We start from the raw sequence: 13283 nt of genomic DNA, 5'->3' as shown, positions 1-13283 counted from the left end.
GTAATTGATAGCAGCGTACCTGAAGAGTGTCCCATCTGTAATTAGGGGTACATGATATGCGTCCCCATTTTCCCAGCCAAACCAACTCACCTCACCACCAGATCACTTTGGACATATTTTAGTCGCAGAGTTCCTCGATCTGGTTACAGGCTGATGTACCAACAGCGCAACACGAAATGGATGATAACACAACACACTATTACAAGAACAAAATGCCTATGAAGGGACGACATTTCAAACCCTAAATCGTGGTTGGTGTCAACACAGCAACACTGTTATAATTATTTTTCTTTAAAGGTGAGTATTAAGTTCGAGTTTAGCCGCTAAAATTGCCATTTTTCACGATTACTTTTCTTTAATAATCCATGTTAAAGAATATAAAAATTATGAAAAGTTGCTTCGGGCTATTCCCCGTCAAGTTATATTAAAATTTGCATCTTTGCAATTTTATTCGGTAAAAACAGTATAAAATTGTACCTCTTTGATGCAAATTTTATTGCATCAAAGAGGGGAGGGGAATACCTCAAAGCAACTTTTCACAAAGTTTATATTCTTTTTAATGGATTATTAGAGAAAAGTAATCGTGAAAATGGCGATTTTAGCGGCTAAACTCGATCTTAATACTCTTAAGGCTAATAATCTTAAGGCTTTCCTTTTAAGGTTTTCTTTTTAATCAAAAAAATCTATTTTGTTTCAAGCTTGAGGTCTTTGTATTGTCATTAGTTACAAACTTAGTTTTCTATCTAGGCCGGGTATTATCACGCTGAAATAGTCATTTTCTTTTCTCATAATTAACCACAGCGTCAACATTAGTACCTCTTAGTACATATTATGCACCATCTCCGATTACTTGACCATCACTTTCACTGCACAAAATTTATTCGACATATTCCTGTTTAATATATTTCGAATAATAAACAATATTCGCCAATAAACGAATAAAATATTTGAATAAAGTTTCCTCTAGCCAATTACACAAAATAAACCAAATGAGTAGCGACAATGATAATGGGACTAGTAAGAAGAAACTCGGGGGTAGTTTGGTATGGCAGCTTTACACAAAATTAAAAGACTCAAGAATGAAGTGTTTGATTTGTATGCACGAACAAAGGTATTTGGGGAATACTGCAAACGCATTAACACATTTAAAAGTTAAGCATAACATAGAAGCAAGAAGATGTGGTCTCAAGGACCCTGAAAATGTTAAACGGATGAAAGAGCTATGCCCCAACCCAAGGCAATTGGAACAGTCGATTGCTTACATACAGGACAATGAGTTTGGCGAAGATGAAAACCCGCTTCATATGCCCCGAAAGTCATCAAGTACTCGCCAAGAAATTCCCAGCTTTGAAGATGCTCTGGATTTTGATCCATATAATAGTGACAATGAGGTAGATAGGTGTCTATGATTGAAGTTTGATTTTCTTTAGTACTAAATTGAGATATCTTGCAGTTGCCGGTCGAAGTAATGGTAGATAATAAAAACTTTGCTCGAGCGAATATAAAGACATTTACTGAATCAATCAATAATCCTAAGCAAACCTTCAACGATTCACCTAGCAAACGAAAGGACTATTCTTTGGAGGACAAACGAATAATTGCCGAAACGGAGTACTATCGCGAAAAAGCTGCTTATTTTCGTATTCAAAAGCATTTGGCTCTGTTACAAGCCAAAAAGGTCAAATATGAACTAAAACAACTCTTTGGAAATTAAAATGCGCAGTGTTTTATCTTTTAGAAATGATAGTCTAAGGCGTTTACAACATATTACAAACACAAATCTTTATCTCAAACAATCGCCGGGCCCGTAAAAAAGTGTTTGATAATTCCGATTCAATTTTCATTTCATTTTAATGGTAAATTATCGAATGATTGGACACTATTTACAAGACTGGGGGCTAATCACTGCATTCGATATCGAAAATTTTTGATCGAAATCTAAATATTTTAACGGGAGTCGATATCGAGTTTTATTGACCGAAAACTTTTTCGATTGGTAATTTGCTATCGTAAAACATTTCTCCTTGTTTTTACATCGTTTTCGCCAGAAAGGAGTAGTAAATATGTTCGTTTTAGCTCGAATTGTCGCTAATTTGTAGTAAATTTATATATACTCAAAATATTTTGAATATTTGGGAGTAATGCAACTCGTATAAAAGTTAAACAAAAATTGGTCATAGTCGAGTTCGGGAGCGAGCATCCTAGCTGGGCAAAGTTCTCGCCAGAAAGGAGTAGTAAATATGTTCGTTTTAGCTCGAATTGTCGCTAATTTGTAGTAAATTTAAATATACTCAAAATATTTTGAATATTTGGGAGTAATGCAACTCGTATAAAAATTAAACAAAAATTGGTCATAGTCGAGTTCGGGAGCGAGCATCCTAGCTGGGCAAAGAACCATATTAAAAGTGCATAGGCAAGAACGATATCCAAGAAATTGTGATCAATCAATTATCTTACCATACCATGAAAACATAACGCTTCTGGACATGTAAGAATAGTGAATGATAAAATCAACCACTTGCCAAAAGATTTAAGACGGCTGACAAATATATCGATAGAATTGACGTTGACATGTCTCCAAAAATTATATTTCTCCAAGTAAACTATTGAACGCCTCCTTCATCAGCCGAAATCGTCCATTAAGCCTGCACACTTTGGCTTTCTAACAGTACACACCATTTCAAAACCATTAACTTTTATTTGTCGCCGTATTATTTTATATTTATCCCATCCTGTAATTTGGAAGGAATTCGGAGGAATGCAAAAATATATGGGGGCATAAGATATAATGCATTAAAATTCAATTTTTACTTTGAAGTCTTCAAAAACATATGTTCTACATTCAATTTTGTACCGCTAACTTAATTTTCTAATTTCATTTTGTTCTGCTTCGTTTTTTGCTGTTGGCAATGCTATAGAAATTGCATTCAAATACCGTGATCAGAGTCGCGCCGCCGACGAATATATCAACTCAAAGTTAGCCGTCAATTAATCAAAAATATATATTTATATCGGAAAAAATTATTAATAATTGTTGTATTCTGCCAAAATTATGAACTTTCCACCGATCAATTAGTATCAAAAATTTTGCTCAGAAAATTTGATTGAAATGTAGATTTGTTTCGGATAACTTCAAATTGATTTTATAATGAATTATTTCCGCCGAATAGACAATTTTATATCGGCTTAGCCGTCAATCCAAATTTACTGCCTGTTCATGAAACACAAATTCGACTCGAGACGAATCGTTTGTCTAGATTGAAACTAAAATAACTTTAGATATATTTGCTAGAAAGTCTTGAAATTTGTCATGAAATCATTATTTATGATTTACTATCTAAAGGTGGGTATTAAGATCGAGTTTAGCCGCTAAAAACGTCATTTTTTCACGATTACTTTTCTTTAATAATCCGTTTTAAGGAATACAAACTTTGTGAAAATTTGCTTTGGGCTTTTCCCCATCAAGTTATAAAAAAAGTTGCAACAAATATATATAATTTCATGCATTTTTCTTACTGATTTAGTTTTCACTTTAGCGATTTTAGAGGCTAAACTCGAACTTAATACTCACCTGAACACCGAAACAATTGGCATTCCGCAGACTCTTATTTTCATGATATCAATATGGGATTTTTGATGGTGATGGGGTGTTCGATAGTAAATCATAAATAATGAGTTCATCACTAAATTCAGGATTTTCTAGGAATTATATCTAAAGTTATTTTAGTTTTCATCTAGAAGAACGATTCGTCTCGAGTAGATTTTGTGTTTCATGAACTGGCAGTTAGTGTCAGTCGAGTTCGGTTAGTAAGCCATGACACTCTGCGTTCCTGTTACACATTGTACCACAATGTATTATTTATTACTCCGAGAATAAAAAAAAAAAAACAATCGGATTCTCCAAATTTGATCGCTTCTTTACTTTCCTTTGTAACATATTATAATTGAAAGTTTGTTAATTAAAACAATAGTAGATGTGACCGACCTTCGGTTCTGGGTCAGATCCACAGTTCCTGAAAATCTAATAAGCAAATTTTTACCACAAGAAAAATAATAGACTGTGTTGAATATAATTTTTTTTATTAACAATTTTTCATCTATTTACCCCTTATTTTTTTAAAGTTATTTTAAATAATTTCTCATCCTCCGACAAACCATTAGGCTACACTCATAGAAAAATTTCTCCTAAAACAGCAGTTGATGTCTGCTGTTATATTTTTGTACTTCAGGGTTCGTTAGACCAAACAAATTATAAAATTTTTAGGTTATACAATTTTCCCCAAAGCATATTTAAGAGCCAAACATTTTTGTCTGTAATTACTTACAAGCTCCTAAATGCAATCAGCAAACATGTTTTTTCTGTTATGCCTTAATTTGACAAATATTCAGATTTTTGGGCAAATACTATATATATTCATAAAATAGTTTTAATTGTGTAATAATAGACTCTAAGTTGACATTTTTATTTGTTTTAGTTTAATCGAGCTTTCTGCTGTGTTAGCAGACTTTTCTGCTATTCCTACTAACCAATTTCTTTGGGTGTATTAATGTTGGCTATTTCAGCAAACAGTGACTGCATTTCCTTTTTCAGCATACTTTCTGCTGTTTCAGCAGACTTTCTGCTGTTTTAGCAGACTTTTCTGCTATCCCTACTAACCAATTTCTTTGAGTGTATTATATTTATTGTGTTGGACAAGCTGGTATAAGGCCGGTAGGAACCTACTAAGAAATTTCTGCTGTCCATTTTTACTACCGAAAATTCTGTGAGGTGTTATTATCGATTGTTTATGTTTTGTTCCTATAATAAAACTATAGTATGAATCCCTATACATTTCCTATGAGTAGCAAAAATCCTACAGGTACATACCGGGCAATATGCACCTCTAACAAATTTTCCGCTAGCCATAACAAATATATTGCTATATTTGCTAACGAAAATTCTACGAACCGTTGTTATCGACCGTTTACATTTTGCTCCCATCACAATACGTTAGAAAAAATTTAATTGGTTACGTTAATATTTGGAAAAGTCATAAAGGAATTAATCTAAACACGAATCGGCGCTTGAACCCATTCCTCAAAATATAAATTTTGTACAAAGAATATCGGTATTTGTAATATTTTTCATTTTTTTAATTTTGATTAACACTTCTAAAACATGTACTTCTTCACGGCATTTTTTATGTTACGCCAAAATTTTATCATTTGGGAAGATATATTTAAAATATATTTACGTGTTCAATAGTGTTTCTTCGCTAGGCTTTTCAGTACAAAAATATTTCTAATATAAATATAAGTCTATGGCTGGCATCCCTACTGGTGACAAGGTATCTCGCGTGTAAACGCTACCATATTCAAGTTTCACTCACCAAAAGTTGAAATTTCGTGCAAGGGAATATAAACAAATATAAACAAGAATATGTGGAACAAAAAGCTGGTGGAGCTCTTAATAGAAAAATACCGGGAACATAATAATTTATATAACAGCCAGAATCCCAACTATTTAGATCGTTCAAAACGAACAAAATCTCTGGTGGAAATTGCTAATGATCTCAAACAGTATTGCGAAGAAATTAATGTGGAAGAAATAAAAAAGAAAATTCATACCCTTCGATCCCAATTTATTCGAGAGCTCCGTGAGAACCATAGACGCAATGATTTCGAGATAAAGCTTTGGTGTTTTGACCAGTTGGAATTTCTTAGACCATTTTGTGCGTTGCGTTCCACTATGCCATATGTTTCCAATGTAAGTATTTGTCAACAATGGATAAATTGAAATTATGTTTTCGGCCACTTTTGAAATATTGCCAGTTGATCTTTAAAAGTCATGCATCAACATATGTCCCCTTGCATCATGCGACATTTGTTGATGCATGCTTTTTGTAACGTTCAAAAGTTTAATGTCGACTTGGATGGATCCCTGAAAGTTATTGCTAACGGTTAAAATAATTCCAATTTTATTTGTAAAAGAATAAAACATTTAATAAAAATTTTCCAAAATTGAGAACTTAAAGTTAAAGAAAGTTATTTTAAATATGTGCTACGTATAAGAATTTTTCCCTTGTAGACATCAGATGAGTCCAAATATAAATTTTGTTTACAGAAAAAATCACCACAACATGACGAGGATACATTGTTAGATGAATTTGAAGAAATTGCAGTGGAAACCAGTAATAAATGGGAACAGAACAATTCCACAAATTCAAAGAGATATAGCAATGCAACAGATATGGTAAGTTCAACAAAACTGTTTATTTATTTAATTAAAATCGAAATTGTATGCCAATATTCGATGTTCTAGAATTTACAGGATAGTGGTGTGACAACCAAATGTGCAACAAAGAGAGCATACAATGACGATGATAAAATAAAATCTAAAATTCGTTATTTCGAAGAAAAATCAAAATATTTTCTTAGTGAATTAAATAATATGAAAATCGAAAAGACCATGATGATCTTAGAAGCAAAGAAATTGCGTTTAGAAATTGAGCAATTGGAAGCTAATAAATAAGAAAAGAAAATGTTGACTTTTAGGATATCACAATGGACTGAATAGTCTAGGAGAGCCTGAAACTAAATCGGGCTGCCACTTTAACCTAACCTAGGATACCTATGTATATATACATACATTTTTGCACATTTAGCCTTCTACAATAAATAAAAATATTTATACTAAAAAAATATATTATTATTATTGTTTAATTTATTTTTACATACAAGCCAAATTCAAAGCGTCATCGCCCACATGATGAAGACCACGAGTACGCAAGCACAGAATCCTATATGCAAAATGATGAAATTTCATTACATGAACTACCAGAAGAATCACCAACGGTTGGACATTTTACAACTTTGCAAAGTAGCTCACAAGAAACTAACATAGAAGAAATTGCTGCGGATCTCAGTACCGGTGATGTTGAGGATTTAATTGATGTTGACGAGGAGGAAGAATTGGATATAATTGAAAACACCGCGAGGCAATCCAAAGAGTCTTTACGTTTGCAACAAGAACTATGCAAAGCTGAGACAGAGTACTATATCGCAAAGTCTCGATATTTTTCAAAACTTACAGAGAATACGAAAATCAAAAGAGCTCTAATGGTTCTACAATCACGTAAACTACAATTGGAGATAGAAAAATTAACTACAGATAATTGAAATCGCACAAAGGGAATTATATACTTGGTTTATTGATATCAAATAAACGAACGAACATAAGTAAAAAAGGCCTTGAAAATATTGTCAAGCACAAAGACATTTTCAAATATTATTGTACTTGAAAAAAGAAAGATATAATAGGCTTTCATATATATTTTATAAATATATTTTGTGGGTAATAAACTAAAAAAATGGATAACATTAATGATAATTCAGATGATAATGGAGAGTGCAGTGCATGCGGTCAAACTCAAGATCCCGACAATGGCAATTCGTTTCCATTAATGGAATTAGCTAACACAACTTTTAGAGAATTATGCCAAAGTTTAGAGTGCGAGCAAATTAAGCTGATGGATTTAGAGCAGAGGCGTAAAAAATTACAAGAGGAAATGTTACTTTTAAAGGCGGAAATTGAGAAGGAAAAGCAATTGTATGAATCAAATCTGGTGCAATCAGTTTCACATAATTTGAAAGTGCTAAACAATGGTAAATTTCAAGATGCATACATCGTGATGCAACAATAGACAAACAAAAGTAGAAAATCGATTTTTTTATATCGAATCACATAACCGTCTTTTGAAGTTGGCCAATATCCATTTTGGTATTGACCAAACACGACCACTTGACAATTAAAAAAACACTTTGGATAGGTATGGAAAAAGAGAAAGCAATGTTCCCTAGATTTCTATTTGCTAATTCCAAAACCTTTCTCTCGGACCTTTTCCACTCACGCAAAAGCCGGAACTTTTTCAAATTTCCCGCGCTTCAGTACAGAAAAAAGTTCCTTGTGATATGGAACCAATTTTTGACGTTTGAACAAATAGCGCAAAGCCTTGGTTCTAAGACGCCATATGATATCTAAAAATTGTTCGAAATGAAGAAATTGCATTTCCATATATCATAAGTTTTTTTGTAACATTTATTAATTGCAACTGCAAATATGGGTCATGTAAAATGATCCACTATTTATAACGACTCACTTAGTCTAATAGTCCCTTGATGTTGATATACGAAAATTATATTTTAATTTTTTCTCGTTCCCTGACGTACATATGGTAATAAAGTTGTAATTTTTAAATGTAGACATTGGTGAAGAATCTAAAACCGATGAGGAGGACATAAGTGAATGTAGAACTGTGCGTGCCACTCCATCCACCGTTGATGAGTCAAGAACTGATACAGCAAATATCGAGAAAGAGGCAAATCAAATTAAAGAAGAATTACAAAATATTTTGGAAGAATGTGTCTTTGAACAAAATCAGGCTAATGACTCCTAAATAATTGAGTGGAAAGTCTTGTATTGATTTTTTTAGAATTTTATTAGCATATAATTTTATATTTTTTAAATACATCACTGTCTAATAAACTTTGGTAAGCATTTCGAAATTTCATTAAATTTGGCAAATCGGTACAATTTGTAAGGTGGTAATAAAATGTTTCAAGCATCGATGTAATTATCTAAAAAATTGGTTAGATAATAAAAAATCCTTTTTTTTAAATAGAATTACAAACCTGTAGTATGTCATCTTTATATTTTTGCACTTTTATTACTTCCATTAATACTGCAGTAAATTTTTCGTAATAGGTCACCAAATGTGGTTCTAACACCGAAAGCGGTATGGGAAACATAGTCACTATATAACAACGATGTATTTCCTAAAGAGAGCAAATTTGACTGTCGTACATTTCTCGTTGTCTGGATTATCTTTACTTAACTCACCAAAAGCATTTCTCTGCATGTATCGATTGATTGCATTAAACGATAGGATTCCAATACAAATATTTCCAATATTTTCTTTGCCCATCTATAACAAGTGTAACTAGTGTTGCTTGAAGCTAATTGTCGAAAATTATTAATTGCTGTATTTTCCATAAGATCCTGTCGCAAAGTATCTTCGAATTCTACTCGATTTATGTTGAAATACACCATAAATTTGCTCACAAATTTCATTAGGCTTATTGACGTTAAACTATTTGGTGCTAGGGGTATATTACGCAAAAGTATTTCCATGCAATCGTCCAATTTAGTCCACTGTAAAAATTGTAAAAATTCAATTTAATTGACTCAATAATTAAGATTTTGTTTATCAAAATTATGATTTTTTCATATAAACATGTTTTTTTTCCATTTATCGCTATACTTTGAATCTTCTAAGAAGATATTGCCTTGGGACTTTTACACTTAAAAAAAAAGAGCAGCTTTTCAACTTTTTTAATTCTGAAAAATTTTGACGTTGGGATTGTTATAGTTGATAAGGCGACGTTTGGATGAATTATGTAAACTGATTTAATAAACTCACCGTAAAGCTGTCCATATCTTTATAAAAATTGTAACAACTCAACAAACAATTCCATTGTAGTTCAATGAATGATATCGAGTCCATAATATGCAGATCCTTATAAATAGCATCATAAATAACTCCTTGTATATTCATTGATAAAATATCATCTGGATTCTGAAAACAGTATAAGAATTTAGCACAAATATTTGGAAATTTATGCAAAACATTTATGCATTGAACATAAGGTTACGTTTTGCTCAAAATACAAATATGAAACTCTTATTGTGGATATTATAACATTAAAAATATTTTTTTTTGCCAAAAATTATCCATAAATGGTGAAAATATAAACATACATATATAAATTGAAAAAAAAAAAAAAATATATATATATATATATATATATATATATATATATATATATATATATATATATATATATATATATATATATATATATATATATATATATATATATATATATATATATATATATATATATATATATATATATATATATATATATATATATATATATATATATATATATATATATATATATATATATATATATATATATATATATATATATTGTTAATTTTTACCCCATGCTCTAACATAATCCGAAATAAAGTTGTACTAAGAAACTTGTAATGAGTTTCATAGTACATTCTAATGTTAAGTGCCACCGATAAGCAAAACATAAGAGATTTATGATTCATCTGGTTGCTAACACTACGGGAGTCTGAAAAAAGAAACTATAAGGATATTAATACAAATACTTATTGATTTCGTATTAAGTACCTCCATGTATTTCACAAATCCATGCACAGAGCCTATTTGTTTTTTCCATGAATCCTTGTGCAATTTTTCTTCATAATATTTAAGAATTAAATCCTCAACTTCCCGGTTAATTGTATCAAACTTTTCCAAAATTGTTTCAGCATTTTTAATTAAATTCGAATTATCCAGTCTATACAAAGATTCCGGTGCACATATCTCACAAAGGAGTAGGATAAGGTTGGCTTGAATCTAATAATTTTAGAAAAGAATTAGGCCATTTAAATTATGCAGATATGTGCTGCATAGTTAATACCTCTTTTCTTTCTACCGAATCATATTCTTCATCCAAGAATGACCATCTCATTGGTTGGGTTTGTTGTATCCAATCATATAGAATGGGTAGTTGAACTTCTAGACAATCATGATACGATTTGAAGTGTCCTTTCTCTATGGGTATATTATCCAGATCTTCTTTAAGCTTTGGTAGGAAACAAGAATTTAATAGATCCTTCACAACTGGTTCCATTATGTGGGATGAATTGCTATCGGCGTTTTGTTTATATGAAGAAGTTTTTACTCCTCCAAAAGGGCTAGTTATTGATTGAAATACGTCACGTAAACGTTTCGGGGTGTCAGCTGATGATTTTGTACTGCAGGTACGAAATTTCGCGAGACGTTGTTATCGATTGTTTAAATTTCACACTCAAAAGAAATACATGGCAAAATTGTGTTATTTGCACGCAAACGAAATTTCCGCTAGAGCTGCATATCAGGCTAAAGGGTGGTAGGCACTTTTATGGGAATTTCCGATAGCAACAAAATCAGAAGTGCAGCGCCCATAACATATACGAAATTCTGCTTGCCCAGCTAAACATACCGCTTTCAACATCAGATCACTCTGGTCACATCCTATCCTTGTCGCGGAGTTCCTTCATCTGGATTGTTGCCGACGGCGGACGCCGCTGAAATCGTCTAACCAGCTTTGAGATGAAGTCATATGACATTTCGGTGATTTGAAATTTGGCAGTTATTGGTGAGAGGAGAAGCCGTGAGCGAATACAATTTTGAAGCGCGTATTAATTTGTCTTATTAAATTGTATTTATCATAAACCACTTGAACTTGAATTATAACTATATAAAGGCCGGTACTCTGTTTGTTGGTGCGAAAAAAGTTCCACTCAATCATTGTTTCGCGTTGAAAAATGATAGTGTTGACAATATATTTTGAGGAAACAAACAGCCATTTTGGGACTTTTTTGCGTTTATTTCGTCGAAATGTATTGACAACATCGCAGACTGTCACGAAATGATTACATATACATACGCAACTAGTGGCTCGATTTACACACACACGCATACAAAATAAATAATTTGAAAAAGAAAAAGCAGGCGAAGTTATTTTACAAATATCTTTGGAATTAAACAACTAATTTTACAGTGCTGCATTTTATTTTTTGGAACATAGCAATTAATTCTTGTGATTCCATTCATTGCTACCTCGGTACTATACATGGTTGAAGTGCTAATGCTTGTTTTGGAACATCAATTGCTGTGCCTCCTTTTGTTTAAATTATGTTTTGTGTTTATTATCCCGATGCCCAGTACAAATGAAACGATTGTAAAATATAATTCACCAAATAAAGCATTTATTTTGTTAACATTTGTGTTTAAATTTCATGTTATATATGTACATTATTTATATTCTATCATATAGTAGGGAGCGGCTAGATATTGTTGCTAGTTTATTATGGAAATACAACTCCATGTTATACTTTGTTTTATCAATCATCAGATTACATTTTTAAATAATAATCAGATCCACTTTTGTGTTATAAATTCACAAAAATCAGTTCAATAAATAAATTATTTCTTAATTCACATTGCAATTGGCGCCATGTTATGAAAATACTGACTACGCAGTTACGTCAGTTTTTCAACTCGAAAAAAACAAAGTACCACAAATGGAAAAAATTTCGCTAGTTTTTCGCATGTTTTCGTTTTGTATGGAGTTTCAACGCGAAAACCGAACAGAGTACCGGCCTTAAGTGGAAAAGATTACATTGTTACAATTAATAAAATACACTATATGAGAAAAAACAAGGAATCTGTGTCGCATTTAATTTAAGTGCTATCAAAAGGTTCTAAGACGGCTTCTCTGTGAGTTCTTGCAGTAACAATTCTTCAAAATTTAAGTTCTGGAACCATCAAAGACATGCCACGGAAGCTGAAGGGAAGTTGCACGATGTGCGATAGGGCGGACAATAACAGAATGGTCCAGTGTGATAGTTGCGATAGTTGGTGCCACTACGATTGCGCGAAAGTTGGCGACGAGATTGAAGATTGGAACTAGAGGTCTGCATCGAATAACTTTTCACTGCATGTATGCAATTCGCTGTCGAATATAGTACATACACTGTCTTTCTCTCAGAGCGCAAGTAGTGAAGTGAAGAGAACTCTTGCTTGTCAAATACCACCAAGTACTTATCCGAAACAATATGTGTTCCGAAAAAAAGGAACAATAAAAATGTAAGTACTTGAGAAAAAGTACAACATGGATTCTCTTCACTTCACGTGGTACCACAAGTATTTCTCAGTTATGTGCGAAGCAAAACATTCCATTATTATTAATCATAGATATGTATGTATGTCACATATTTCATATATTTATGTATGTCACACACTTACCTTAACGTTTGCCGTTCTTTATATCAATCCGAAAACATATATTATGAAGAGTAACTGTTTTCTTGTATTTCTGAAACTGCACGTGGTACATGGAGTACTCTATGAAGTTTTGTTCTCGCAACATACTCGACGTGATCACTCTAAGTACACTTCAATAAGAGAGAAAGAGGAATATGTGTTTGTTGGCAGTGAAGACATCAGAGTAGCAACAAGAAGTTACTCGTGGCTTTTGGTGTTCATTAAAATGTGTACCAATTGTTTTGCGACTCTCTCAAATAGATGTACTCATTTAGCAAGTACACGTGTACTCTGCAATTACAAATGGAATTGTGCAGACCTCTAATTGGAACTGCGAATCATGTGAGGCACGACGGG

General features: G+C 32.2%; 5 protein-coding genes across 5 annotated transcripts in view; 3 read left to right on the top strand and 2 right to left on the bottom strand.

Moving 5' to 3' along the window:
* The window catches only part of LOC142222327 (CUB and sushi domain-containing protein 3), an 839952-nt gene that overhangs the window by 35946 nt on the left and 790723 nt on the right, over positions 1 to 13283 (bottom strand). The gene's annotated exons all lie outside the window — the stretch shown is intronic.
* Positions 847 to 1716, top strand: LOC142242993 (uncharacterized). Its single transcript, XM_075314446.1, has 2 exons — positions 847 to 1391; positions 1454 to 1716. The coding sequence occupies exons 1-2, from the start codon at positions 990 to 992 to the stop codon at positions 1712 to 1714; spliced, it is 663 nt and encodes a 220-aa protein (XP_075170561.1). The 5' UTR covers positions 847 to 989; the 3' UTR covers positions 1715 to 1716.
* Positions 5318 to 7226, top strand: Ibf2 (Insulator binding factor 2). The gene is made up of 3 exons (XM_075292428.1): positions 5318 to 5746; positions 6104 to 6232; positions 6721 to 7226. Exons 1-3 carry the CDS (start codon positions 5420 to 5422, stop codon positions 7156 to 7158), a joined length of 894 nt encoding a protein of 297 aa, XP_075148543.1. The 5' UTR covers positions 5318 to 5419; the 3' UTR covers positions 7159 to 7226.
* On the top strand, positions 7350 to 8533 carry LOC142222337 (uncharacterized). The gene is made up of 2 exons (XM_075292431.1): positions 7350 to 7644; positions 8242 to 8533. The coding sequence occupies exons 1-2, from the start codon at positions 7350 to 7352 to the stop codon at positions 8433 to 8435; spliced, it is 489 nt and encodes a 162-aa protein (XP_075148546.1). The 3' UTR covers positions 8436 to 8533.
* Positions 8454 to 10880, bottom strand: LOC142222330 (uncharacterized). Its single transcript, XM_075292421.1, has 7 exons — positions 10537 to 10880; positions 10245 to 10472; positions 10046 to 10198; positions 9459 to 9614; positions 8879 to 9190; positions 8671 to 8814; positions 8454 to 8616 (listed from the first exon to the last, which is right to left on the bottom strand). Exons 1-7 carry the CDS (start codon positions 10747 to 10749, stop codon positions 8479 to 8481), a joined length of 1344 nt encoding a protein of 447 aa, XP_075148536.1. The 5' UTR covers positions 10750 to 10880; the 3' UTR covers positions 8454 to 8478.

Source organism: Haematobia irritans, chromosome 1 (genome assembly GCF_050003625.1).
Source record: "Haematobia irritans isolate KBUSLIRL chromosome 1, ASM5000362v1, whole genome shotgun sequence".
Taxonomy (NCBI): domain Eukaryota; kingdom Metazoa; phylum Arthropoda; class Insecta; order Diptera; family Muscidae; genus Haematobia; species Haematobia irritans.
This window is presented reverse-complemented; position numbering and strand designations above follow the sequence as displayed.

What these genes read in the sequence shown, in the direction of transcription:
- LOC142222337 (XM_075292431.1), top strand. Translation starts at nt 7,350, where the DNA reads ATGGATAACATTAATGATAATTCAGATGATAATGGAGAGTGCAGTGCA. An exon ending in TTTGAAAGTGCTAAACAATG is followed by an intron (nt 7,645 to 8,241) that starts GTAAATTTCAAG and finishes TTTTAAATGTAG; the next exon opens with ACATTGGTGAAGAATCTAAA.
- LOC142242993 (XM_075314446.1), top strand. Translation starts at nt 990, where the DNA reads ATGAGTAGCGACAATGATAATGGGACTAGTAAGAAGAAACTCGGGGGT. An exon ending in CATATAATAGTGACAATGAG is followed by an intron (nt 1,392 to 1,453) that starts GTAGATAGGTGT and finishes GATATCTTGCAG; the next exon opens with TTGCCGGTCGAAGTAATGGT.
- Ibf2 (XM_075292428.1), top strand. Translation starts at nt 5,420, where the DNA reads ATGTGGAACAAAAAGCTGGTGGAGCTCTTAATAGAAAAATACCGGGAA. An exon ending in CTATGCCATATGTTTCCAAT is followed by an intron (nt 5,747 to 6,103) that starts GTAAGTATTTGT and finishes TTTTGTTTACAG; the next exon opens with AAAAAATCACCACAACATGA. An exon ending in ATAGCAATGCAACAGATATG is followed by an intron (nt 6,233 to 6,720) that starts GTAAGTTCAACA and finishes TTTACATACAAG; the next exon opens with CCAAATTCAAAGCGTCATCG.
- LOC142222330 (XM_075292421.1), bottom strand. Translation starts at nt 10,749, where the DNA reads ATGGAACCAGTTGTGAAGGATCTATTAAATTCTTGTTTCCTACCAAAG. An exon ending in ATTCGGTAGAAAGAAAAGAG is followed by an intron (nt 10,473 to 10,536) that starts GTATTAACTATG and finishes TAAAATTATTAG; the next exon opens with ATTCAAGCCAACCTTATCCT. An exon ending in GGATTATGTTAGAGCATGGG is followed by an intron (nt 9,615 to 10,045) that starts GTAAAAATTAAC and finishes TACTGTTTTCAG; the next exon opens with AATCCAGATGATATTTTATC.